At 39.7% G+C, this 26,763-nt stretch overlaps 1 protein-coding gene across 17 annotated transcripts; it reads right to left on the bottom strand.

Moving 5' to 3' along the window:
- Nucleotides 1-32: 32 nt before the first annotated feature.
- wupA (troponin wings up A) lies at nt 33-25,994 on the bottom strand. Of its 17 annotated transcripts, none has more exons than XM_069115358.1 (14): nt 25,840-25,993; nt 23,225-23,268; nt 20,752-20,769; nt 20,240-20,368; nt 19,599-19,722; nt 17,558-17,658; nt 10,176-10,219; nt 9,911-10,052; nt 6,311-6,349; nt 3,996-4,212; nt 2,952-3,245; nt 1,754-1,894; nt 1,375-1,455; nt 33-782 (listed from the first exon to the last, which is right to left on the bottom strand). In XM_069115358.1, the coding sequence occupies exons 2-14, from the start codon at nt 23,237-23,239 to the stop codon at nt 769-771; spliced, it is 1,359 nt and encodes a 452-aa protein (XP_068971459.1). In that variant the 5' UTR covers nt 23,240-23,268; nt 25,840-25,993; the 3' UTR covers nt 33-768. The 17 variants fall into 17 exon arrangements, with proteins under 17 accessions (XP_068971459.1, XP_068971458.1, XP_068971457.1 ...); XM_069115357.1 differs by lacking the exon at nt 17,558-17,658 and adding an exon at nt 16,388-16,488; XM_069115356.1 differs by lacking the exon at nt 17,558-17,658 and adding an exon at nt 15,445-15,545.
- Nucleotides 25,995-26,763: the final 769 nt, after the last annotated feature.

Below are 26,763 nucleotides of genomic sequence, written 5' to 3'. Positions count from 1 at the left end.
GAAGGGTATTTATATAGTGATAAGATTCCAGATGCTGGTCGCAGAAAAAAATCTTTTTATTACGAAATCCAATCATTTCGTGCAAGGAAGCGTTGATAACGTCTGCATCGATATACGATAGAACGCGTCGTAAATTATTTACATAAAAATTGTTGTGGTAGCGTATAACTACGTGTTTATTTCGTGTTACGTCTCGTTCGATTTCAGTCGATAGAAAAATCCGTATGACGGCTGACGAACGCTTATGATCATACGAATACAAGAGAGCCTTCTTTAGAACAACAACACGGCTTATAATTTCCTCCTATGATTAGGTAAAACAAGCGGAAAAATTGCCCAGGCACCCCGTCATGATTCTCGATTTACTTTGAACAACAAGGTGTCGCAAAATCCACGAAGGAACGAAGGAAAACGCGTCAACGACAAACGTCTCTTTTTCTATCTCCCTCCCTCCCCCCATTTATATGTATGTATCTTCTTTCGCTTCGTTTCGCTCGCATTTCTCGAGATACGCAATAACGTATGCCATGACGTTGAAGCTGACGCGTGTGCGGGACGAAAACAATGGTTACGATAACGATGATGATGACGGTGATGACAACGATGACAAGCAACGCATGAACCATAACGACGAGTATGATACGACTCGACGTATCTGTATATCCGTACTCTATGCTTATCCGTGTACGTTTTATGCAAATTCTGACCATGTGACGAGTGGAAATCATATAGCGAGGTGACCCTTCGTCCGTTTCAACTTCGACGAAGTTACGATGCCGGTGCTGTAAATAAAATAAAAATAAGATTATTTTTGTAGGAAAGGGAAATTACATTCACCTGCGTTAGCTCCTCCCGCGAATTCGGGAGGGTTCGATTACAAAGAAATTATATTAATCTATTTTTTTAGTCTTTTTAGCTAATCGTTATTTTTTGTAAGAGGAGCTTGCTCGTCTCTTCTCATTTTCGTCGAAGTTTCGACGATTCATAGCAAAAGTTCTATTCGTTATTATTATTTTATTATAATCTACTGATGCTAATGAATCGATTATTGTTACTATTGTTTTATCACTTTCCATTGAACAAAAGTTACAGAAACTTCGAGAGCAGAAGTATAATTAAACGGTAGAAGTTAATGCTCTCCTCGAAGTGCGGTCGTCGTGAAACGTACAGTAAAGATGCGAAAGCTTGGTCGTTAGAAAGTTAACGAGTGTCGGTTCTAGTTCTCGTCGATGAATGTCACCGTGAACAACGGTGGTACACCCGGTACGCGATCGATGGTACTATTAGTTGACTATCTCTGTAAACGTTACTTGTGACTGATGACTAGGTTTTTAGTCCTCTACTAGAACCACAAATTTTTACAGCTTAACATACCGTACGTGATGAACTTCGAACCAGTTATCGGGCGATTGGGAGTGACGTTCATTGTAACTTTCAAAAGTAAAACTACCTTAGCTAGAAAATTAAGTTGAAAAGAAAACAACGTTAAGAAAATTAACGATAACGGGAGAAGAGAAAAAAAAAGAGAAAGAAGAAGAAGAATAATGAACGGTCGAAATGAGCACGTTGCCTTTCCATTTCTTTTGAGAACGACGTGGAATACGTTTCGTGAGTGAAAAGAGCAAAGATTAATTAAAAAATGGAAAGCGGAAATAGCCCAGTTTCTCTATGATAAATGGCGAGAACAGATGATTAATCCTGCAATGAACAATACGTAATCGTATCAGCTAGAGTAATAAAAGAAGTAGATTACCTTCAGCGGGCGCGGGTGCCGGCGCAGCCTCTGCTGGGGGTGCAGCTGGAGCTGGCGCTCCCTCCGCAGGTGCAGCACCTTCGGCTGGTGGGGCTGCTGGCGCTGGTGCTGCTGGGGTTCCTTCCGCTGGCGCAGGTGCACCTTTAAAAATTCACGTTAGTTTCTTACCAAGTTTTTGTCACAGACACTTAGGGTTAATGAAATTAACTCTTCGACAAGATGTAAATTCAGGTTGCCAGATTTATAAAATAATTAAGTACATATCTTTGTGATATGTACTTAAGATTCCATAGATTTCTGGTATTGGATAGAAAAAAATATATAATTACAACTTTTTCTACGAAATAAACATTGATAATTGCGTTATGTATAACTTTTAAGATATGAAACGTATGGCACAGTAAAACATCGACTATCAGATAACTGATTAATCACACGGTCGATTACGAGCATCGATTAACAAAAAAGATTTGGGGTTGGTTCTTTGTAAGATTGGGAAACAAGGACACAAACTCAAAACAATCGTTACCTCTGTGTTGAAAGATTTCAATTTAATATTAACGTTTATAAAATGTTTCAAATAACGAAGAGTATAAGGAGAAGGGATGGAGGCGTGCACCAAACAAAGACCATATGCAAAAATAGGACAATCAAAATATACCAATCGGTACAAGTGCATTCTAACAATAAAACCGCCAGAATATCTAGGGAAAGAAGAAAAAGGGCAATGTTAATAGCACGAGCGAGATGCGGAAATTTGGAAAATTGCAACAGGTACTAGGAAGAGGAGAAAGGAAGAAGTTGTGATCTATGAGGGAATAGATTCCTCAACCTTGAATATTTAACAGTGAACTGCAGTGGAAACTGAAAAAGATGTCAGGTTGGAAGACGTAATGAGCGGACAAGATAGGAGGATTGTGGAACGTCCCGAGAAGCTGCAAAAGAAAAGAAAAGAAAAAGACAAGGTACAAGCAGACCAGAAAGAGTTTTAATAACTGGGAAAGATGCAATAGGTAGGACAATTATTAGTCAGAATAAGTCGGAGTGTGAATGGAAGAGAGAGAGAGAGAGAGAGAGACACAGAGTGAATGGACAAATAGATTTATAAGTATAGGTATTCGTGAACCAATTCCAATTCCTGATTGTGGTACATATATGAAATGGTTCAAAGTCGTCATAAATGGTATGACAAGATCACCTTCTGCCGGTGGTGCCGCAGGCGCGCCTTCCGCGGGTGGCGCACCTTCCGCTGGCGGTGCTCCTTCCGCTGGTGGTGCTCCTTCCGCTGGTGGTGCAGGAGCTGCACCCTCAGCAGGAGGTGCACCCTCGGCAGGAGGTGCACCCTCGGCAGGAGGTGCACCTTCAGCAGGAGGTGCGGCCGGCGCGCCTTCCGCTGGTGGCGGCGCTGTTCCATCCGCAGGAGCAGCTGGTGGTGCTTCACCTTCCGCTGGTGGTGCCGCGCCTTCTGCAGGTGCAGCCGCCGGTGCACCTTCTGAACAAGTACATGCACCTCACGTTACTAACACTACTCTATTCTAAGATGGAATGGACAGACTGTAACAAAGTGCGACTTGTCCTCTGGAATTTCTTTTGCCGTTGATGGAGCACCTTGTTCGCATCGTTATCATGAAAGACGAAAACACATGGAGATCATAAAAGATAATAAATGATATTGATAAAAGACTTTTAGACTTTCAGATCCTTCAAAGATGTTGCGGAAGATCGCAAGGGAGAAGTTTGATAAATCACATTTTTCTGGTTTTACAGGAGAGCAATTGAAACAGTCAGTTCATTATCGATTGATCTCGTTTTGACAACAAAACTAAGCGCTACGTGTCTTCAATAAAGTAAAAATCTAATTAAAATAATTCAAGCGGTATGGTACAAATGAAAAATATGAAAAATAGATTCTCTTAACAGGAATCGATTGTTTTTTTTTTTTTTTACAAAACTTCGTAGATTTATCATGTCGTAATCGCTTTATCTATAATTAATCTTTAATCGCTATATCTTTAATTTTACTATCTAAAGAACCCTGTCAATATAAAGAATTATTTCCTTTTTAATCATGTTCCATCTGCTAAAATAGTCCTTTTTAGTTATAAAGCGACATCAAACTCAGCGAATCATGAAAAATAGATTTGCCATACTTTTCCCATTTAGTCGAAAAATTATTATACTGATATGTTATACTGCCAGATACAATAATTACTGTAGATAATGTGATACGCAGTTCACTGACCTGCTGGAGGTGCTGGCGCTCCTTCTGCAGGTGGAGCACCTTCCGCTGGCGGAGCTCCCTCAGCAGGAGGTGCTGGTGATGGCGCTGGCGGTTCTGGCGATGGCGTTGGAGCTGCTTCTGGCGGTGGAGGTGCAGGTGTCGGTGATGGTGTTGGCTCCGGCTGTGGTGATGGAGTTGGCTCCGGCTGTGGTGATGGTTCTGGAGCTGGAGCTTCCCCCTACGCAAGAACACCCTATAGAACTATTTGACTACTAAAATTTGTACCACATACGTAAACTAATAGCATACAAAATAATTACTGTACTTGGTATGCGAACCATCTCTTCAATGGAACATTGCTTACGTTTTGCAGTTGTTTATAACTTCGTATCAAATGCATGTGATTCAAACGTTAAATAATACCGTAGAAAAATCATAAAAACCGTAACAACATTTAACTTGCACAAGTAGTAGAAGGCAGTGCAATTTAATTCAGCAAGATCTGTAGCACGCGGTCAGGATAAAATTACATTTCCATCCTCGTAGCACGTCGACGACACACACGCATTAAATTACGCGATTTACGGTCACCGTGCACATTTCGCAAATGTAGTCGCATTAAAGCGTCGTTTATAGATACATCATTTGTCCGGGCGAACGATAATAATGCTTTATGTAACGCTCAAGAGCTTGCGACGTGGAGCCATCCTCTCCCGTGGCTATTCGATAGCGTAAATCAATGATCATTTGCGATAACGAATATTGTCAAGATAATTAAACAATGGCGCCGTAACGATAAACGTTGCTAGGTAATTTCAATGCGCGCCCGTCGAATGAGTTTCGTGTGCACATCGTGACTGCTCGCGTCCCTTGCATATATAATTCTGGTCGCGTGTTCGTCTGAAAACCTGCATGTAGAATTTAAGCGAGAAATTGGCTGACGAACTATGGTAACGATCGAGGTACTGTAAACAGCGTTATTTTTCGAAACGCGGCGAATCGCAAAGTAATAACGAACATGCTGTTCGCGAATGCTATGTTTAAACGTAAACAATGTACAGATATAGCGAACATTATATCGAAGCTTTACAAATGCAATAGCGAATCGTATTTAAGCGAGAATCTATGTGTTGAACCTACCGTGAAATTGAAAATTAAATTCTGTTAACTTTCTTTTTCATTTTCTTTTTTTTTTTGTGAAACAAACAAAGATTGGTTAGAGAAATTAATTAAAAGGTGCCAACAAATTTTTTAAATGACACAGGAGCTTAACGTGAAGGTTTCTTAAAGCATCGTCGATATTTATAAGACGTGGCGTAAAATTTCCCGGTAGAATGTGTACGCCTCACTGTGCGCTCTGCCATTCTATACGCCTCGTTGATTCTTTGACAGGTTTACAGTCTTGCCAAAGAGCGAACGCTGGAACGCGGCAAAAATTTGATTTCTCGCGCGAAAGCTAATGATCACGTTCTAATTGAGCCATTGGCGGAATTAACAGCATTATTTAAATGCTCGATCTTAATATTCACTTCGATGCGACACGAATGCAATTAAGATTCTTCTAACGTTGAATTTAATCAAAGGCCGACAGTTTTAAATACACTCGACACGGTACTCATCTATATGTAAATTTGTTGTCCTAGTTTAAAACCGGCGTCTTCGATCTTACAACATAAAACATAAATGATTATACAGGAAGAACAAAGGGATCGTGATGTGTAGGAGAATGAACACACAGGCGCAATGTATTTCATTGTCGTTAAATATTTTGCTTTACAATTAAAATCTTAATTAACGATTCCCTTTCTTTCTTGCTATTCCATTACGTTTCATTTCTCCCTTTATCCGGTTCACAGAGAATTGCATCAACATGTACAGTAGGATTAGCGTGTAAAAAAAAGAACATTGACAGACGGAAATGTGAACGGTACAGGGTTTTTGTTTCTTTTAAAAAAATATACATATACATATCTTGTAGACGAAGAGAAAGATAAAAACTGGTCAGTCACAAAATTCTGAACTATGGATTAGAACTCGGACACGAAAGATATTCGATAGATTCTCGATAATACATCGAGGAATCATCGTAGACGAAACATATAGACAACGTGTTTTCTCTTTTGCGTGCATTTCGGGAGTTTTGTTTCTTAGACGTTAAGTTAATCGAGACGATGACGAAAACAGAAAAAGAAAAATAAAGACAGAATAATAGAAGCAATAACGAGGAGGTTTGTTGCGTCGAGTTATGTTATCGGATGGATGGATGGACGATCCCTTCTCGAAAACGTCGAGAGCGCGTGTCAATAGCCTCATGCCTCCACCTCTTCTTCCTTTACCTTCTTTTCGTCGCCTTTCTTCGACCAGTCGGGTTTCTTCTGCAAAAGTTCAGAAAACACATGTGAGATGGTCGCAGTTTACGAGCATAACTCGGTCAAATTTGCACACGCTAGGTCCGGGGTTAGCGCCATGGGAAACTTTCGCAAAGCAAGGTAACAACACGTAGGTGATACTTTTGCACGGAAAATTTCCTCTGGCGAGGAGCGAAAAATTCGTCGCGATAAATTATTAACAACCGCTCGTGTATTTTCGTTACGACGCTTCTCGTGCATACGTATGCGCTTACATCGTACACAATCGTGGCTCGAAACTTGTTGAATTGAAAGTTTCGGCTGTTTAAAACAAGCATCGCCAATTGAATAATCTCCGATGGAAATTGCGACGAAGTGTGACCTTCTCTCTTTATCGTCATCCAAAAAGCCGTGCAGTGTGTTAGTGAAAAGGAGGCGAGAGAAGAGTCCGGTGTGAAAAAGATTAAAAAGAAAAAAAAAAGATTCATCGAGGTTTCCTAGAAAACATCGAAATACTTTCGCCGAGCTGGTCGTTTCCAACGATAAAAACTTGTAGCGAAAAATACGGAAAAAACTTGACTAAAAAGAAAAACGAAAAGAACGAAACGTCGAAGAAAAAAATATAGAAATATAGAAATTCGATGAAACCAATTATCGCGTTTTTGTATCGTTAAGGGGGCTCAAGCTTTCTCAATCTAACCCTAGAGTTTCTTCTGCTTCGTTCCTTCACACCATCCCTGTAATCTATATCATATCTAACACACGCACTAACTGTACTCTCATACTAGAAGCATGCCGATCTACGAGTTGATCGTTTAAAGCTTTACCTTATCTTTTGACGCGTTCTGCGAACATAATGCAAGAGCAACATCATTAGTCAACAGATAAGACATGGACAATTATTAGAGCGTACATACTAATTAATAACTTAACGATTAACGGGTCGCTCGTGATTCATTCGATCGATCCAAGTCCTTGTTTCATTTCCAAGTCGCTCCTTTCGATCGTAGAGAATGAATCACGTTCGATAAGAATGGCGTGATCGAACCGTGCGTCGAACATCGCAAATGCTATTTTATCGCGACTCTACATGTCCGGATATTTTTGATACGAATCGTGACTTATTTTAGAATCGTATTGTTTGTATCGAGCCGTAAAGAATAGACGATCGATGCACGGATCGAAAGAAAGATTCAGACGGGACAACAATCCTACACATGTACAGCCTGGAAGCATGGCAGCCGAATAATGGCGGTAAAGGCAAGCTGCAAAAGAGCTTATTGCATGTTGGAAAGAATTTTAATTGAAAGTGATGCGCGCGACGCTTTCGCGGCTGACCATCGTTTTACTTTGTTTTCTGTACGTTTTGCGTAGCACGCGGATAATTGTTTCCTAAACGAAGGTACTTTTGCATGAAGGAGCCTGGCGCGAATAACGAGATCAAACAGAAGATAAACGAAATGGATGCAAACAGAGTCAATGAATGAATAATTAAAGAAGGTAATAGAGAAAGGAAGGAAGAAAGAAAGAACAGGCACTTGTGAGTAAAGCGCTTCTGCGATTACGTACGAAACGAAGAAGAAAGTCTGTAAGTCTTAAATATTAACTTTGTAAGCCATTCTCACCTTTTTCTTTTCTTTTTTTTTTTTTTTTTTATTTTTACATCGCTTCTTTTTATTCTTTATTACAATTCTTTTTTCTCTTTTCTTTTTTTTTATATCGCGTATTGGCTCTTTATTACGCAATTATCGACATTCTTTGTGAAATGGCATTAAAAGTAGGATAGAAGAAAGGAAAAAATAAAAAGTAGACGCGTTAAAAGCAAATTAGGTACGATCTCGCGAATAACCCACGGTATTGTCGTCGAACACACAAGACGGATAAAAGAAGAAAGATCAGTGGAGCTTAAAGAAAAAATTAGTGGAGCAGAACGGAACGATTCTCGATAACACTCGACCCATTCTTATCGGATATTCCGTAAAATCGTCGGGATCGCATTCATTCACTGCGTTTTATAGAGGAGGCGAACACATTTTCATATTCGCGCAAGATCGAGTCTCGTCGAGTATGGTTCCTTGTGCAAAAGAAGTGAATGAAAAAAATGTATCAGAAAATATGTGGCTGAATGAAACGAAAGAAAATATCGAGGAAAGAAAGAGCTACGGTCGAACAGGGTGGAAAGATATAAGAAATGATCTTCGAGGAAAAATTATTTGCCTATTTTTGACATGCACTTTCTTCGATCGTTTATTAACACAGCATTCTTTGGCGTTCTATTATGTTTCTTTTTTTTTTCTCTCCCTCTTTTTTGCTCTCGTTTGATGGCGCGCGCGAAAATTCGACTTCAAAAATAATAACTTTGGCTTACGACCTAATGCAATTCATACAACGAGGAACGGTTTATAGAGGTACAATAAAATCAAGAAAACAAAAAACGACCGGCAAAATGGAAGAGCGTTTACAAACGGTTCGATGGAAAATGGTAAACAGGTCACGTTAATCAACGCGAAATAATATAATCGCGCAAGACGACGAAAACGTTTCCTCCAGCTATTTTTTTTTCTTCGCGGTTTTCCATTTCTGTTCGCGTCGTATTCACGCGGTTCGGTGTGTACGTGTTGAAGCTCTTTTTCGATAATGTATTATTATTACTTGATTGCCTGTATACGCGTGTGATTGTTCTTTTTTTTCATGTTTTCTTTATGTTTTTTTAAATCTACTTCTTCGTCTGCCACTCTGCCTTCTCGGACTTCTTGGGCTGTGGAGAACAACACAATTGCCTAGTCAACTATCGCTACTACTGGGGGGATTTTACGTATACGAAAAAAAGGATCAAAAAGACGGCGTGCCTTTCAGGAGATCAACTGGTTTCATACCTGATACGTTAAATTCTACAAATTCGAATGATATAACCTTTTCGCGGTGTATTTACCACGAGAAAGACTCAGGCTCAAATCAGATATAGTAAATATTAATTATTATTATACGCATTCACTGTGAAAATGTCGAACGCATGTATTTTTGTATTTATTTTATATATTTAGTTCTTTACATTGTCGAAAGATTAAAAAAAAATCGCCATAGATACTGTAAACACGAATCACGGTGATTAAATCGTTTGATCTCTTTGAAAGGACGTCCGAACAAATAATCAAAATTCTACTGATACAAGGAAAAAACCTGCCGATTGAGTTTTATGCACGAAAAGAAAACCAGAGCCACAAAAACTGTCTTTCTCATTGGCTGGAAAAAAATATGTATACAGACCTACCCGTCGTATGGGAAAAAAAATTCAAAACATCCGCGTTAAAAAAGATGAAAAAACCGTGACTTTCATATCATGAGTGGTTCGTAGAAATATAAGACTAACTTTTAAGTTTGATCTCGGATGAAAGGAATGTACAAAAGTTAATCACATGTTCGTCGCGAAGTCTTATATTTCCGCGTACCTCAGCCGACAAACGAAGCAAATAAATTGATGAAACGGAAGAATTCAAAATAGACCACCGACGGGCAGGGGAAAAATGTCTACTTAAAAGTACACAGAATTTTACGACAATTTTCGTTGTCGAAAACGATCGTCCTTACCTCCTTGTCCTCTTCCTCGAGGGTGAATTCCTTCTTCTTAACCTGTTTAAGCTGGTTACGGAAGTTAAACTCGGCCGCCTTCTTCTGCAGTTTGGCGAACTTGTTTTCGTACTTGGAGACTTTCTTCAGCGTGGGTTTCATGCTAACGACATCAATGGAATATTATTAGCAAGTAAAACGTGGAATAAGTATTTATCGAACGATAAGGATAGCCCTATAAATTGGCAAAGAAAATGGTCGATCGAAGATGGAAATGGTTACTTACAATTTACCTCGAAGGTCGTTCACCTGGCTGTTCAAGTCCGCGATCTGCAGCGAGCAAATATCGTATTAGATTCACGTTTCATCCAAATCGGATAAAGATTATAATCATGCGTGCTTCTCGTCGAAATTATACCGCGGAACACTAGGAAATCGAAGAAACGATCCTCTTAGGCAACTTCCATTAGACCGAGAGAACATTTGTAAAAAGCTTCGAAAGTCGAATCGAAGCTTCGAGTAGACTCAAAGTGGATTATGCTCGAATCAATGGTCATGTTCCCAAAGGGAGATCGTTTCTCCATGTTACTATAGAACGGGGCAGTTCGTGCTCACGGAAGGGACATTTATCCCCGTGGATGGTAATTACATAAAAAAAAAAAAAGAAAAAGAAAAAAGAGAAGCATCGAGTGTTTCTTTTTAATCACAGTGAACACGATTTCAGTCGCAAAAACACACACGCACACACAACACTGCATAGAAACCATGGAAAGCTTCCACGAAACATTGGAGAAATAATCGAAATCGAGCAGCAACCAGTTAAGCGGACGAAAGAACGAGAACATAGTACTCGAGCAGAAATTAGCATGCGACCTGCGTGCCAGAAGCAGGCGGGATGGGGTTTGCATACACGGAGAGGTTTCGCAGCGGATACCGAGATATTCGGTTAGCAAGTCACTCGACGAATCGAGATTGACAGTAGATTGGTTTGCTGATTAACTGCAATGCCAGGTAACTGTGATAGGGTTGGAACGATGGGTGAAGAAAAGGCTCATATAGTCGGAGAGCGGAGGAAAGATTGCATTGGAAAAGTATAGACGAGGTTGTCGATGTACAAAGAGATGTAAAAATAAAAAGAAAAAAAATAGAGACACGGTGAAAATAAACCACCAGCGAGTAGATTAAAGTTGTACACGTGTAGCCTCCTCGATATACCCCGACATACGGTGCAGAGAGTAACAGGCAAAGTCAAGCTATCGTTGGATGAAATTGAACGATTAAATTAAACGCTAGTCAGTCGTTGTTAACACGTTGCTTCGACAATGCCACGATCAAAAGCCACGTTCTTCCGTTTACATTGAGCCGAAAACAAATACGGCTTTGATGGCTGTTGTTTAGGGGAAAACCGGTAAATTTATGTAGCTCAAAGCTTTATGTCGTGACACATTGACCGTGTACGGGATAGACATGGCAAACGATAAAAGATTGAACTGTACTGTAACAAATTTCATTCACTGCGATTTTGATTAAACGTCAACGGCATGTTCGCTACGGTGAAACGAAATGCATAACGCAAATTAAATAATGTATTATATATATGTATGCATATATATATAATACGACTGTATGTATATCAAATAGTTGTTCTGCTCCTAGTAAATCGTTTCAACCAATATTATCTTACCATGAAGGTTTTCCCATCCGAAAAGCGGCCACTTTTTTTCTAAGGATCTTTCAAACAAATTGATTTTCTAGTGTCTTTGAATAGCTTCTGGTAAAACTTCCTCCGGAAGCCACTTGTCGGATTCTCCGCTCTCTCCCTAAGAGACGTTCGAGTCTTTCCTTTCTCGTTCCCTTTCACCTTTACGGTCGTCGATGAGAAGAAGAAGACGAAGCGAGTCGGTCAAAGGGAGAGAGAGAGAGAGAGAGAGAGAGAGAGAAAGACAGAAAGAGAAAGAGAGAGAGAGAGAGAGAGAGAGAGAGAGATGGAAGAAAGGACCGACGAATCACAGACAAAGTGAAACAAAGAGGAACGTAACATAAGGATCAAGGGTAGAAAGGATCAGCAATGATAGGATGTGAATTTCATTCTGGCCAATCAGGGGAGAACTGGTCACGATCAGCTCTTTATCCACAGAGGGTGAAGAGAAAAAAAAGAAGTAAAAAGTCCACTACAATCTCTTTTCTGGACCGTAAGAATTCTGTTCCTCTCGCTGTTCGACAACCCTCTAATTCTTTAGATTCGACACGATTCTTATCTCATCGTAAACGCGTTTCACATCTTACAAAATTAAACGATTATCAAGTACATAGCTTATTAATCGATGCAACGAAAGTATATCTATCGGTTATTTAATAATAGCTAGAAGGAAATATTTATATTTGAATAAATATTTTTATAGGAGGAACAGAGTTCCGCCAGAAAGGATCCGCTATTTACAGGCCCAATTGAACACCATGACAAGAGGACACTGACAGTCGGTGGTGCGTGCGAATCGGTGCAAAATCACTTTCGCTCGTTCCCATTTCGACATCGTAGACGCGTGTACGTGTTCGCTTTCACGTCTCTTCCACGGGACAATAGAGGGAGAACAAGAAGAAAAGAAAAGATCCGTATCGTTTCTTTTTATTGACATTCACAGACGAGAGGATTTAGAGGTGGCGGACTAATTTACACGGGACTGTTCAGACGAAAAGACAAGGGTAACAAATAAAAAAGAGAAAAAGGCTGGGCCGGAGAATTTTCACAGCATGGCACTTCGGTCTCGTGATCTTTCCACTCGGTCTCGAGACAGTCCACCTTCGTGAGAGTTAACAGTGGAATCAAGATAAAAAAAAAAAGCGTGGTAAAAGGAGGTAACATACAACCAGCGTTCGATTATCTACACTTTTCTGGGGAAAGAGAAATACGATATAATACACGAGTATTTCGTTCAAACACGTAATCAAAAAGTTCAAGGGGCAGAGTTGAAAATGAGGGTCAGCAAAAATTTCAAAAGGCAGGTTTCCTTTTACATACCTACACTTCTTTGCTTCAAATACGACATCGTGTTTCTTTTAAATATCTTCCATGATTTTCCTTATACATATGTCAGCAGCGTCTTATACGTACGTACGGAATAATATCGATCATCGTCGATATATGACCATATTTCGTTGGTTTTTTCTAGCCAGACGAGAATCAATTGGTCGAATAATATTGCAGAACGTGTTAATTTTCTTTTTCTCCACTCGCGGGGAATATGAAGTGCCATACTTCCTTTACGCAATGCAAAGACACAAGTATACTACAAGTGTCCTCGCTTTTATTTATCGACAAAATACAACTGCAGTTTTATTATAGAAATTGATCGATTTGTTCGCGATTGAATATCGCGATCGACCGGAACGAAGTTAATAGAAAATCTACGATGCGTATTGGCGTTGGTGCAGCGTGAAGAATCGATCCATGCTGTTAATTTAGATATCAGCCGAGCCATAAAGAATTTGTGCGCACGTGTATTGAAAGAACGTTTGGAACTTTATGAAAAAAAAAAGAACAAAACGATTGAATAACGTGTGCCAGTTATTTCGGTTGCCGGCATCTATTGAGTTCTATTCTATTTCGTTTCTGAGTTATTGTTTAAAAATATTACGCGCAGACATTGATAGACACCGATATGATTTGAAATATGGTGGAAAAATTTCTACGTTCCAATAATCGATTACTTTATTTATATACACATATCATAAATAATTACAGAATCTCGTTAGTGGATATCGAAAGCCATGCGTGTTCAGAGTTAGGCAGACTTAAGAGAAAAGCAGAGCCACTTTAATAAACATCCGAAAAATCAAGCTTGCAAATTCGCCAGAGGAGAAAAGTAATGGATAGCAACAAGAAGAGAGAAAAAGATGGGAGACGTGAAAGGCGCGGAGAAATCAACAGAGAAAGACAGAGAGCGAGAAATAGAAAACACAATGGTAAAGCGAGCAGAGAGGAAACACGAAGAAGACGTGAAATGTACAGTAGTAGCCGATTAGCGGCGATAACGGTACGATACGATTCTGTTTCAAACTTCCTCTATTCTTCCGCCTATTTACAATACTTTGTCCGTTTCGTCTGACTTTTCCGATTTTGCACCGTGCACCCACGCACGCACACGCGCACACACACGCGCGTAGTCTCACGCACACGTTTGAATCTCGCGTGACATTTAAAGGGACCACTTTGGCCCCTTCGAATTGTGTTCTTTTCCCTTGACTGTATATATGTACAATTTTTACAAAAAAAATATATATATAAAGAGAGAGAGAGAGAGAGAGTGTGTGTGAAAGAGAAAAGAGGAAAAAAGAATTGGAATTGAAAAGAGAAATGAAGAAGAGTCGAGGATGATTGTTCTATCGTCGGGACATCGCGAACATCTCATTTCACGATTCTTTTTCTCAGCGAGAACGCGTTATGCGGTCGATACAAAACGCTTGCTGCGATCACGATCGCGACGAAACGATCCTTTGGCAAAATCGTCGGACCAGTCAGAGACGTGTGCTCGAGAACGAAATAAAGGGACGCAAGAGACGTTACACTCTCGCATCTACACATTGGGATCGACTTGACCCGACAAGCGTCTCCTCCATAAGCTTGCCCAGCCCTGATTCGATTCTCGCGAGAAGCTTTTATTTTATTTCCTTTGGCGAGTTAGTAGAAAGCTCAGAAAGCCTATGTCTGCGTTATACTTGTTAGAGAGACAGAAAGATAGAGAAAGAGCGAGTGTAAATCAGACGGAAGTATCTATACAGGTATAGATAATGTTTGTAAGAGAGATAAGATAGAAAGAAATAGAGAGAGAGAGAGAGAGAAGAGAAAAAAAGGCGGTGAAAAGAAGAGAGGAGGCGGGCGAATAAATCGACGAAGTATTATCAAGAAAGAAAAAAAAGAGTAAAATAAGGATAAAAAAAGAAAAAGAGCGATCGAGGAGTAAAGGGCAAAAAATGTTTCAATTGCGGCACTTCATATCCACGCGAAAAAAGAAAACAATTCGGTAGATTGTTTCATTCTACCCAGGAAACAACAGACGGATCGAAGAAAAGGGTAGGTAAATTACCGAGACAGGACTGACCAAGATTATACAGTACAGAATAAAATGGCCGTACGAGGCGTCATCGAAATTACAAAAGTAGAGCAAAATGCTGGAAGCGAAATCGTATTTCTTTGTTTTCACGTTCGTTTTTGTACTCGCGTTGACAAAAAAAAAAAAAAAAAGGGAAAAAAAAGAGAGCGAGAGAACGCAGTCGTTCCTGTTCATTGTTCGATTTCTGGTTGTTGAAAAGCCACTCAACGTGTTCTCCAAGAGAAACATCGTGAAAGAGAGAGAAAAAAGAACTCAAATAGAGACGTATGTATATGTACAGAAAGAGGGTGGAACAACGAGAGACAACGCGAAGAGAGACATTCAGAGAGGGGTTGCACAAAAGAAACGTGCGGCTGGAGGTTGCTCTCTTTCTCCTCGCATTGTTCACCGTTTGTTTTTTTCTTTTTTTTTTTTTTGCTGCTTTCTTTTATTTATCTCCTGTACCTCATAGTCCCTTTTCCGAACTTCACGCTCCAAATCCCACTTCTGACCCTCACAAAGGTAGACGCGGTCGTAATACATTTGGCAAATCTCCCTCAAATCGTCTACAAAGAACATGGAGTGTCTCTCAGATATCTTTCACTCACGTGATACGTTATTTTCACTAAATAGCCAGGAGGCAAGACGAGAGAAAAACAGACAGCTTCACATTTACGTTTCCAATTGTACATAGATATATATGTTGAATTCAATTATCGCTTCTTTACAATTTCTTTCTTTTTTTTTTTTTTGTTTAATTCCCGCTTACAACCAGACGACTAATCCTTTCGATTTTTGATTTTCAACTTTATTAGTTTCCAACTATTACTGAAAATGGTAAATACCGAGTTCTGAAACTGTCTCTCGTTCTACTCGTGCGATAATAAAAGTCGCGCGAAAACTGAATGCCTAATCGTGTTGGGTATTCGAACCCGGCGATGTTCTTGAGAAACTGACACGAACGTGACCTGCTCTGAAATCTCTCCTTCTTTCGTTCAAATGGAAATTGTCCGATCGACCTCCATCTGTATCGAAACATAGACGAGGTTACACTCCGGTTACGTACCCTCGAAATTTCAATTCAGAATGATCGAGGAATCCGATAAGAACTAACCGCATCGCGGCGAATACGCGCAATCGAATAAAAGCGTTCGATCGAGAATCTAAAAAGAGAACTCTTGGAATTTCTTTCGCAAAGAGAAAAGGGGCTGAAGGTATCAAGAGTGAAATTTCGAGGGTGCGTTGACCCGGAGAAATAAGTACGTGGGACGATCGACCAATCGCATTATACGGTCGCAGACGTGGCAAAGTTAAATTAAATCAAAAAAGAATCACGTGGGAGGCCAGATAAAAATAATCTGTGCAGGAGACTCGTTAGGTTTTCTTCAGGCGAGCCGATCGTATTTACCTCGAATTCTTTCAACCTAATTTGCCTCTCGAGGTCAAACTTATCGCCCTCGAGCGCGTATAGTCTGTTCCAATATGTCGAACAGATCGTCTGGAGCTCGGCTAAAAGAACAAAAGTTTCAGGATGGAGAGAAAAATGCAAAAAAAGATAACAAAAAATGGGAGGATGATTTCGACCATTCTTAATGACGTGATTAAAATTTCTTGTGTTAGCGATATGTAAATTTTCGATTATAAAATGATGAAAGAAAAACAGAAAAGACAAGAAAATATACGAGAAGATTGCATCTTTTAGGAGAGAAAATAATATAGCGAAATGTCTTCGTTGATACTGTTTTCGTTGAATTACACGACCGATAATATCTTACCATTGACGTTGTTTTCCTCGTCGTTTCTATCGAAATTTCACTATCGTTATACCACTGTACCATGGGTTTAAATCGCGGAGGGGATAAAGAATCAAAGGATATAAAAGTGAATGAGATTCTCGCGTTTTGAAAGCAAGAAGCACGAAGCTGACAACTGCGTGAACGTTAACCTGATACGAAAGAGAAGGAGTCGAAGGGAAAATGAAGGAAACATATTTTCGGAGTAGTATTGGCGCCACAAGGTGGTCTAGTTGCCTACGCGCAAATAAACGAAAGAAAAAAGAAAGAAAATCGTTGTTCTACGTGAAATCGCTCAAGATAGGAGGACTAGGTATTCAGCATTATGATATTATTTGACATCTACTGGCTGCGATTCTACGAATCACGCGTGCCTGCTGCTTTTGTTCTTTTTCTAATCATTACGTACGCTCTAGGAAGACGTTCTAAAACTAGTCAAAAGAAATGTTGCGAGTGCTACGTTAGAATTGGTGCAATTAGATGATTCAGCCTCGATGCCTAAGTTCAATTCGTCGTTAAAGGTAACAACAGCCGAAACTTCAATTTCGTTTAAGACAACAAAAACTGATTATTATGTTCAGCGGTTGTGCTAGCAAAAATGTCCTTGCGTACTAATGAGAAAAAAAGATTCAGAACAAAAGGATAAGAGAAAAAAGAAAAAAAAACACGATAGAAAAGAAGAACGGAAAGAAAAATATTCTGTTCTCTGCTTTGTTAATTGCAGCGTCATCTGTTTTGTTTTTTTATCTTTCTTTTTCTTTTTTGTATATCGAAAACTTTTCGACCTCGAAATCCTTCTTGGCGACTTCGTACTCAAGGTCGTACTTTTCCCCCTCGAGAGCGATGATCCTCTTATGATACTGGATCAGAATGGACTTCACGTTAGCTGTCAAAATTCCAAGTCACCTTGAAACATACTCCTCTGTTTTCTTCCAAGCAGTATGATCGATTTTAACCAGTAATGTATCTTTTGTTTTCTCTGTTAGCGTTCATTAATAGCTTTCTCTAAGCGTTTCATTTGCTCGACGATAGTTGTATTATCGATCGACTTAAAACAAACGAGCGCCCGATACATAACATTAAAACATAAAGTAGTTTATCGTGTCACGTTTGTCGCTTTGTTAACCGCTAAGGACAATGTGTCAAAGCAGGGACAAGTGTGGCGGTGAGTCTGGTATCAAAGCTGAAATTTGTCAACGACGTTACGAAGTGTCAGCGTTGCTTTCGAGTATGTCGACCAAATCGAGTGTCTCTTCGATTACAATCACGAGTAGAAAACACGATATAACTAGAAAATTGAAGAGGGAGTAGTGGCGTGAACATAGAAAGCAATGTGAAAACGATTAAATACGTCGGACGTAGAAATACACGCGGGAAAAAAGTGTCGAACAGAAGCACGCGTCTCTCGAAACCAAACGAGTTACCATTATTATATACCGTGAGTATAACTCCATCATACACGAATATAGCGTTTTCTGGCGACAACTTGTGAGAGCACAATAAGTTAATACGTGAATAATCCACGATTGCTCAGCTTACTATGTATAAAATACGTCGAGGTAGCATTAAACGAAGAGCAAAGACGATAAAACGGTAGATAGATCGCGCGCACAAATAAATGCGAACAGAAAAAGTTTTGCGAGAAAGAGTAACAAAGATAAAGAAGTATAGAGACAGAGAAAATAGCCGTGTTATGAAAGTGAGAAAGATCAGAGATATAAATAAAACAATAAATATTATAGAAACACGGAGAGACGAAATGCGAAGCTCGCGACACTTGCTCGGATTACGCGAAACCGATCGCGATCAGAACGAATTACGTTTAGCAAAGAGTTCGACATATATTTGAAAAGTTAAAACAAAGAAGAAAAAAACGAAGAATAATTTTTACACTTCTTAAAAAAAAAAAAGAAGAAAAAGAAATAACTGAAATTAAAAAGATAAAAATAAAAGGGAGAAAAGTGCATCGTCATCTAGACGATAAAAATACACTTTGGTTACTTATAAATAATCACAATGTTACGGTTGCGTAACACGACCGATCCACCAAGAGTTTTCGAGCACTTTGCCAAACGTATCCGAGGCTGTTCGTCATCGCAAGTGAACGCAACCGAGCAAGCGCGGCACATTACTCAAGTGCAACAACATTGAGCATCGTTACGGTGTCGTGAATGCCTCGTTATTTGCACGTCTCGTAATGTTCTCGCAACTGATTCTCTTTCTCGTAAGTACCTCGTAGTCCTTCTTCTTCACAACATATTCGAGGTCGAATTTTTGATCCTCCAATGCTGTGATCCTATTGTGGTATTCACGCAGCACGCGCTTCACGGTTTCTGTGTGGATCAAGGTGAAAAAAGATCGGACAGAATTCATCATATTGAATTTGAAACAACACGAGGGAATATTCGAGATTCTCGCTGTTAAAGCGAACGTTTAAACAAATTAGCAGCGTCGCGACGTCGAAGTGTCCGGCTATAATTTATGCACGAACGTGGAAGAATCTTCGGGATGTAATTCGTGAGATTCGGACAACTTCAAAATATCCTGTGTGCTCGAAAAACGAGGAGATGGCCTGCGAACAAGTGTGAGCAGGACGAACGAAAAAATTTCGGGCACGACAATCTGTCACAGCGAATCGAAATTGCTTCACCCGCGTGTATCTGTCGATGTCAGACAAAAATGAAATTTCTATAGACCTGCGGTAAGGTGTTGTTCGATCTTCGACCCTGACCGAATTGTTAGCAGTCTAACCACGCGCCGATGAACCGAGAAAAACGCGGTTATAGTGTTATCGAGTAATACATTTTTGGAAAATTCTGAAAGTACCTTCGCTAGCGTCGTCCACGTTCTTCGGCTTTCCACAACGTTCCTCGATAATGCGCCTTCTCTCGGCTGCCTTTCTCTCTTGCTCCTTTTTCAATTCCTCCGCGGCTTTCTTTCGCAGCAACAGCTAAGGGCGCACAGACGAAAATACTTGTCAGAACATGGTTCGATAAAAAGAATGGAATTTCGTTTGGAGAAAACTTCGAAAATTCTACAGATAAAAATTGATAGACGAGTCGTTATTAACTATAGGACAAAAGCGTTGAAAATGCTTTCGAAAGAAAACTACGTAAAAAGAGCAATTTCTTCAAATGGATTAGAAGCTTCCGAAAAAAGAATTTTTCGATAAAATAAATACGAAAATACATACGAAATTTAACTCTTTTTTTCAGCAAACAAAAAGGATTTGCGATCATTTTAATGAATTATCTTCAATTTTTGAGGAATTTTTTAACGATAGAAAAAGCACGATTGAGTCACAAAATAACGGAAACAACGCAACAGAGTTAAATATAGGAAACAAAGCTAGAAATATAAGTTTAAAGCTAAATTGCATAAAAATACAATTGGTCGTGAAATATTGTCCGAGCATCGATTAAACGTTTATAATATAGTAGGATATTACCAAAGAATAGAAAGCTTACCCTAAGCTTCTTCTTCCTGTCAGGGGTCATGAAACCCTTCTTCGCCTTCTTGGCTTTGGAAGCCTCTTCAAGGCGGGCGCGGACCTCCGCCCTCTTTCGATCCGTCTCCGCCTGTTTCCTCTTCTTTTCCTACATTTTTTGTATTGTATGGACTCCCTTAAAATATCTTATCTGACAATAGCCCGAAGCAACGTTTAACGAAGCATCTCGAAAAAGTCTCTCATAAAGAAAAGATATTTAAAAATAATATAAACGAGTAAGATAATAAAAACCGTCGGTCTTTGGGAAGGAGAAAAAGAAAAAAGAAAAGAAAAAAAGAAGAAAAGAGATGTAAATGATTTCACAATTTTCAGCGCGGTCTGCAACGAGCCCTTAATACGAAAATTATTAGAAAAATCATTCGATTATCTCGACAAGTTATTGAAAAACTTTCGCGGACAGGGCCGTCCTTCTTTTCTTGACTTTAAGTTTCACCGATAGTTTCCCCTATAGTTTCCCCTTTTCTTACGTACATCCTCGAGACGTTTCCTCTGTAAAGGGAAATAAAAAAGCCATCGTGAGAAAAATCGTTTCCGTGGATTCCGTATGAGCGGAACACGAAGCATTCGAACGGATACAATAAAATCATAAAAGAATTTTCAAAGAGCAACGTGTTTCGAATTCCGCATTTTGAAAGAGCGCCAAGCGTTGAGAAAGCGATATTGTTCGCGTGATTTGCGATATAAAGTGCGCGATATCGTTATACGTCAGTCGACGATAGATCTCGATTAATTTATGCGTTTGATTCGTACAGATTGGCATCAAGTACCATGCAATAGTTCGCGTATATTTTATCCGGTAAATATTGTCAAATTGAACGAAATGAGACATAACATTATGACATAACATTTAGTACATAATACACGAAGGATAGGCGTCATTAGCATGCAGCTGTCACACAAGGACGCTATACGTCACAGGACACAGAAATATTCTGTGTTTCATGCGATTATATTATCTACGTTACCTCAGCTTTCGGATTACTAGATGGCTCGTGCTTGGAGTTCTAGTCTACCGCTACGTAGTCATACTAACGACTATTCTTAATCGAATTAATAGAATAGTAACAAATGTTAGACATTTCTACAACGTGGAAAAGAACATTAAATGGCACGGAAGAATTACAGAGGCTGTATTTCTATTCCCTCTCCCCTTACCTAATATATTACATTGATTTACATTTAGAACGAACTTCTGCCAAGATTTATGTCGCCGAAACTCTGACAGAATTCCAGTATTTTCTTATCTTAGTAGCAATACCTTCCGTGCCAATTCGAATGCAAAATCGGGACGAGGACAGGAAAAGACAAGTTGTAAGGAAAAGTTGAAAAATACAAGTTACAGGGATATCGATGGTATATTTTTACAATCAACGGGAACAAGTCGCGATAGGGAAGAAAAGTTAGGAGGTGCTGTGAAATAACAGGAAAGGGATAGTTGATAGAACAAATAAGGTACACAAGGGAAGCACGACGCACGGTGGTAAATAAGGTTGAAATAGGGGCGAGAACCTGACGATAAATCAGAAGAAAAGTCCACCCCGCGTCGTTCGTAATATTTCCGGATCTATCCTTTATTCTTCGGGTCCCGATGAGATTTCACGTTCCAAGGATACTACACGTACTTTTGGACCTATCAATTATTGATTGAAACTTTCGAATATTTTCCTTCTCGATTTCGCGGGAATATCGATAACGTTGGCTGAGAAAGAGATTCAATCTGTTATATCCTCGAGAAGCTAAAATCGCGTTAAATTGATCGAAGACAATTTCTTCCACGGGGATAGACCGTGATATTACGAGAAATCCAACCCTTTTTCGCAAGAAGGAGCGGATAAGAAGGATATAGAAGAAACAGGGATAAAATGGAACGTCTGAGAAAGTTTCTAACGAAAGGAAAAGATTAAACTTGTGCGGTCTCCTCGTTATTCCGTGAGACAGTGTGAACTAATGCCAAACTGTGTGGTTCGTTGTCGACCACTGTTCACATAGTTACATCAATTTTCTACTGTCGAGAAAAAGTACATATAACAGGACTCGGTCGGTTGAAGCCCCGGTTCTACCAAGACTACGTCGCTAACAAAAACCTCTGCTATCAATTATCGATAATAATTGATATTTAACTTTCAAGCAAACAAGTTACTCAAAAAAAAAAAAAAAAAAAAAATTAATCCACGAAAAAAAGATGCGAGAAGATGTTAAAAATTCTATTCTAAGGTAAAAAATCGTTCGTTCTTCAACGTTTTTTTGTAAAATGTAGCACAGACGGAGATGTGGTTTTTTGGATATCAAAAAATGGACGTTAATTACGTTTTCGTTCGAACTAATGATCGTTCCGATGAGAAACAACTACAGTATTTTTACAGGGATCTCACAAGCACAAAGCTCACAAGCAATGCGTACCTTTCAATGCCATTAACTTTACTGCACGGTCCCAAGTAGACAGAAGATCCATCGTTCGCCATTTTCGTGTAAAGTCAAGAAACAGATGCAACCGGTAGTCGTAAGAAGAGAAACATAAAATAAAGAGAACATTTTAGAGATATTAAAGCCTGTATATCTTCGTGAAAACGTCTTAGAACAAATAACGATACGAAGAAAATTTCGAATATTCGAAACTCGAAGCTTCGTGTTATTTTTGTGATTCGAAAGCCAGGTAAATAATAATTTGTATAAATAGTTTATCAGAATATTCCGAATTTACGATATTCCAATTATGTATGTACTTAAACTCATATTATAATGTGATTTTCCGAAGAAAGATTTGCTAAGCTTTTAATTCCTGACAACATCGATGCTTCTTTAAACGAAAAGTGAAAAGATAAGCGTTCCAAGTTTCGAAAGTTTCGACACTTCGCAAAGTTCCCGATTCCAGTTTCGCGAGTCTAAAAATCAAGTTTTCATCCATCTCTGGTATAAATTAAATTTTCCAAGATACCCACCTAACCTCATCGTCCGCCATCGTGGTACCTGGCTGCTACACCCGTCTACCTAAAAATAAAGCGTGCAAGGTGTTGTTTCACGAATTTGTGGCAAAATAACAATAACGTCGCGTTACGTCAACAGCATAAATACGATCGTTTCGACGACACGGATAACCGAATGAAATGCAAACATTACACGGGTTTAAATATAAACTGCGTGTAGAGAGCGGAGAAGAAGTGGGTTGAGGAGAAAATTTGCGAGCACGGAAAAAGGGTCGGGGGGGGGGGGGAATCGAAGAAGATTTCCGATTGCGTCAGTGGATAAATTTTTCTTTCGTTGGCCGGTGATAGCCGTTCCTACAGATCGACGCGATAAATCCTACATTCTGAACGTAAATTTTGCCTCTCGCTGCACGATCAGCAACGGTATAGAATATCCGGGCCTCGAAAATAGACGCGGACCGTCCCCACTTTTCGAGCCGTGCGTCGCCGAGACGTCGCTACGTCGACGATCCAAATTTGGATGCAACGACCCGGTAGATCGCACGTCTCCTCGAGACTTCAACTCGATCCGATGGCGAAAACGGGAAGGCAAATCGAACTGGAGAAAACGAGAAACGCCGCGGAATCGTTCTCGTAGAAACGTTATCTCTTCCGCTATGGAAATTGTTTCGTTAAAACTGAAATTGAATGTAAAACAAAATGTAATCCTTGTAGACGAAATCCGTATAGATGAAATAAAACAAAAAAAAAGGGAGGGGGAAGCGAAAATATTGAATTAAAGATTGTCGATATTATAGGAGATATTATAAAATCCAAGTATGTTCAAATACGAATATTCATTTTCATCTAATCATTTTTCTTCCTTGTAATATTGAAACAAGAAAATGTAAACGTGAAAAATAATACTATGAGAATGATGAAACGTTAGAGAAGACTTCGTTGATAAATGAGAATACGAAAGCTCAAAGTAATTCATTTCCTTGGCAAACATCTTACGTGCCGACGTGGTCGCGAAGGTAGTGAATCAGAAATAATGTTTGAAAATAGATATCAAATTTATTGCACGCTTCAATTGTATAACCTGGTCGTGTGCAACAGTAACCGTACTTAAAATGTCATTTGTCCTCATGTAGCAACGATATCTTACTCCTTGAATGTAGAATGTACTCTTTGTCAAATATTTCTTCCTTTCTTCAGCTAGAAAATCTAGATTTTAATAATTAAATTGTCCTTTGATAATCGATCTTTTCTCTTTTCGGGCGGTATATATATATCAAAAACTATGCAAAATAACGAAAAATCATCAATTCACAGAAATTTCATTCTATCACTGGCAATTGCTTTATATGTATAATGGACGATCGCCCTCGCTAAGTATAGATTCCCTCTCGTTCGAGCCATTCCAAGACACGTCCCACCGAGACTTCAATGTGTGTCTCGTCTCCGATGTCAAAGAAGATCCCGGCACCGTAAAAATAGAAAACACGCAGAAGTCTACCTCGGATGATCCACGATAGCGAGACCATCCTCTATCAACGAGAATCGCGTGCTCGTTTTTTCCCCCCTGTCGAAAAATCCAGACATCGTGAAAAAGACACGCCATCGCCGTTCTTTTCCTCGCATGAAATTGAAAAACGTGGAGGAAAATTCACGAGAGACAGAAACGAAGTCGGAAGATTCGCAAGCTTTTTTTCTTGCAAGAGGCGAATGATAAATGGCGATGACATGGACGCGTCTAAAGTTATATTGGTCAAGAGGATATTGGTAACCGCGACGAATACTGGTACAAGGCTGTTTACGTAGATCCGCGCGGATTCACGTAGCAACCGAAACGATAATGGAACGATCACCAGCGACTTCTACTTCGAGCATATCCATCGAAGAATTATGAAATATACAGGAAACTGAGTAATTTAATCATTTGAAACGTCGTATGGGAAGTTTAATTGTTTTTCCTATCCTGAGGAGGCTTAAAGGTGATTCGAATATAAATCCGAAGATATAAATTCGAAGAAATTAATAGACACTAGTGCGCATCTCCAAGATTTCCAATAAAAAGCAATTGTTCAACTTCTCGAAATTATGGAATATATAAGAAATTAAATAATTTGATTATTTGAAATACGAAATACGAAAGGTTTAATTATTTTTCCGATCCCGAGGAAATTTAAAACGATTCAAATATAAATTCAAAGATACAGAGATCGAGACTAAGAGACACACTGGTATAGATCTCCAAGATTCACAATTTCGTCGAAAGGAAAAAAGAAACGTTCACCTCCTCGCGAAAAGGAGAGATTAGACGAATCGAGAGTACAAAGTCTCGGTTCCTGTCACTGGAAGATCACAGACGTAGGATCTCACTCGAGGCCGGTTTCCGCGGGGAACGTCACAATCGCTGGAAGCGAGTCGAAATGTCGGGCAACACTCGTGACCTTGAAAATAGTCTCTCTGTTAAGCACACCTCTCACTGGCACTCGATACTCGACGAAACGAGAAGCGACCTCACAGAGGTGGTCGGTTCGAAGAAGGAAAATCCTTCGCGTAGTCAACCACGAATCCTGAAGTGAATCACGAGGATCGTGCGACGACGCGTTCCAGGCGGCTCCCGGCCGAACATGACGATTAAGCTTACCTTGAGAAGAACTTTAGCTGGCTACGACTGGCCAACCGGACCTTAGGCAGCTGACTGTGCGATCGTGAATCCCTAGTCGACGTCGTGAACCTCCATCGTAGGCTGTTCACGTGGTAGTAGCCGACCAATGACGACTCGCCATTGGTCGCACAAGCATTTTTAGGCGAGAGCTATGCCCGCTGTGCTTGCTGCCAAAAATAATCGGAAACTGAAAACGGAGCCGAGCCTGCTTCGTCGTTCGTTCAGCTGCACGTTCGATCTACAGCTTGTCTTCCAATACGCTTGATTAATTATGTTAATCTAATTGTTATGAGTGTCGAGAAGAAGACGGGTTTCCTTCGTTCCTTTTCATATCGTTAATGAAGGTCGATCGATCAGACACACCATTTCTAGTTAATTGACACAGTTCTCATACTTAAAAAAACAGCGCTTAAGCCTGTTGTCTCGCGCGGAGACAACAGCTACTTAATTAAAAGCACGAAAATTTCCATAGGTGTAGTTATTTGAAGACTTCTGTACAATACACTGTACAATAATTACAATACAGTATCGCATTAGGAAGAGATTATATATGTAAATACGAGGAAAGCTTCGTATCCGAAATTTATTTGTAGGGAATAAAACTGAGAGATGGTTGCGTAGCGAAGCTTGGTTTCTGTAAAGAATGATCAATCGACCAGTCGAATGATCGAAAGATGGAATAAAGATCGTAGTGGGAATTTAACAGCTGCGGCTGATCGTTCGAGTAGCTCGACACACGTCGAGACGGAACGAAGATATTATTAACGGATTGTTCTGGATTTTGGGTGTGCCAGCTGTTTGGCACTAAACGCGGTAACGCTGACGGAAACATCGTCGCATAAACGTAACACTTATGACTGTAACTAATATTATTTCTTCTCCGACTTTTAATGGGGGCCATGG

Source organism: Bombus flavifrons, chromosome 6 (assembly GCF_040668555.2).
Source record: "Bombus flavifrons isolate JBK064 chromosome 6, iyBomFlav1_principal, whole genome shotgun sequence".
NCBI lineage: Eukaryota > Metazoa > Arthropoda > Insecta > Hymenoptera > Apidae > Bombus > Bombus flavifrons.
Note: the sequence above shows the minus strand (reverse complement) of the source record. Positions and strands in the feature narration are given on the sequence as shown.

What these genes read in the sequence shown, in the direction of transcription:
- wupA (XM_069115358.1), bottom strand. An exon ending in ACAGGAAGAAGAAGCTTAGG is followed by an intron (nt 19,723 to 20,239) that starts GTAAGCTTTCTA and finishes GTGCGCCCTTAG; the next exon opens with CTGTTGCTGCGAAAGAAAGC. An exon ending in TCGCCAAGAAGGATTTCGAG is followed by an intron (nt 10,220 to 17,557) that starts GTCGAAAAGTTT and finishes TGCTCGCTGCAG; the next exon opens with ATCGCGGACTTGAACAGCCA.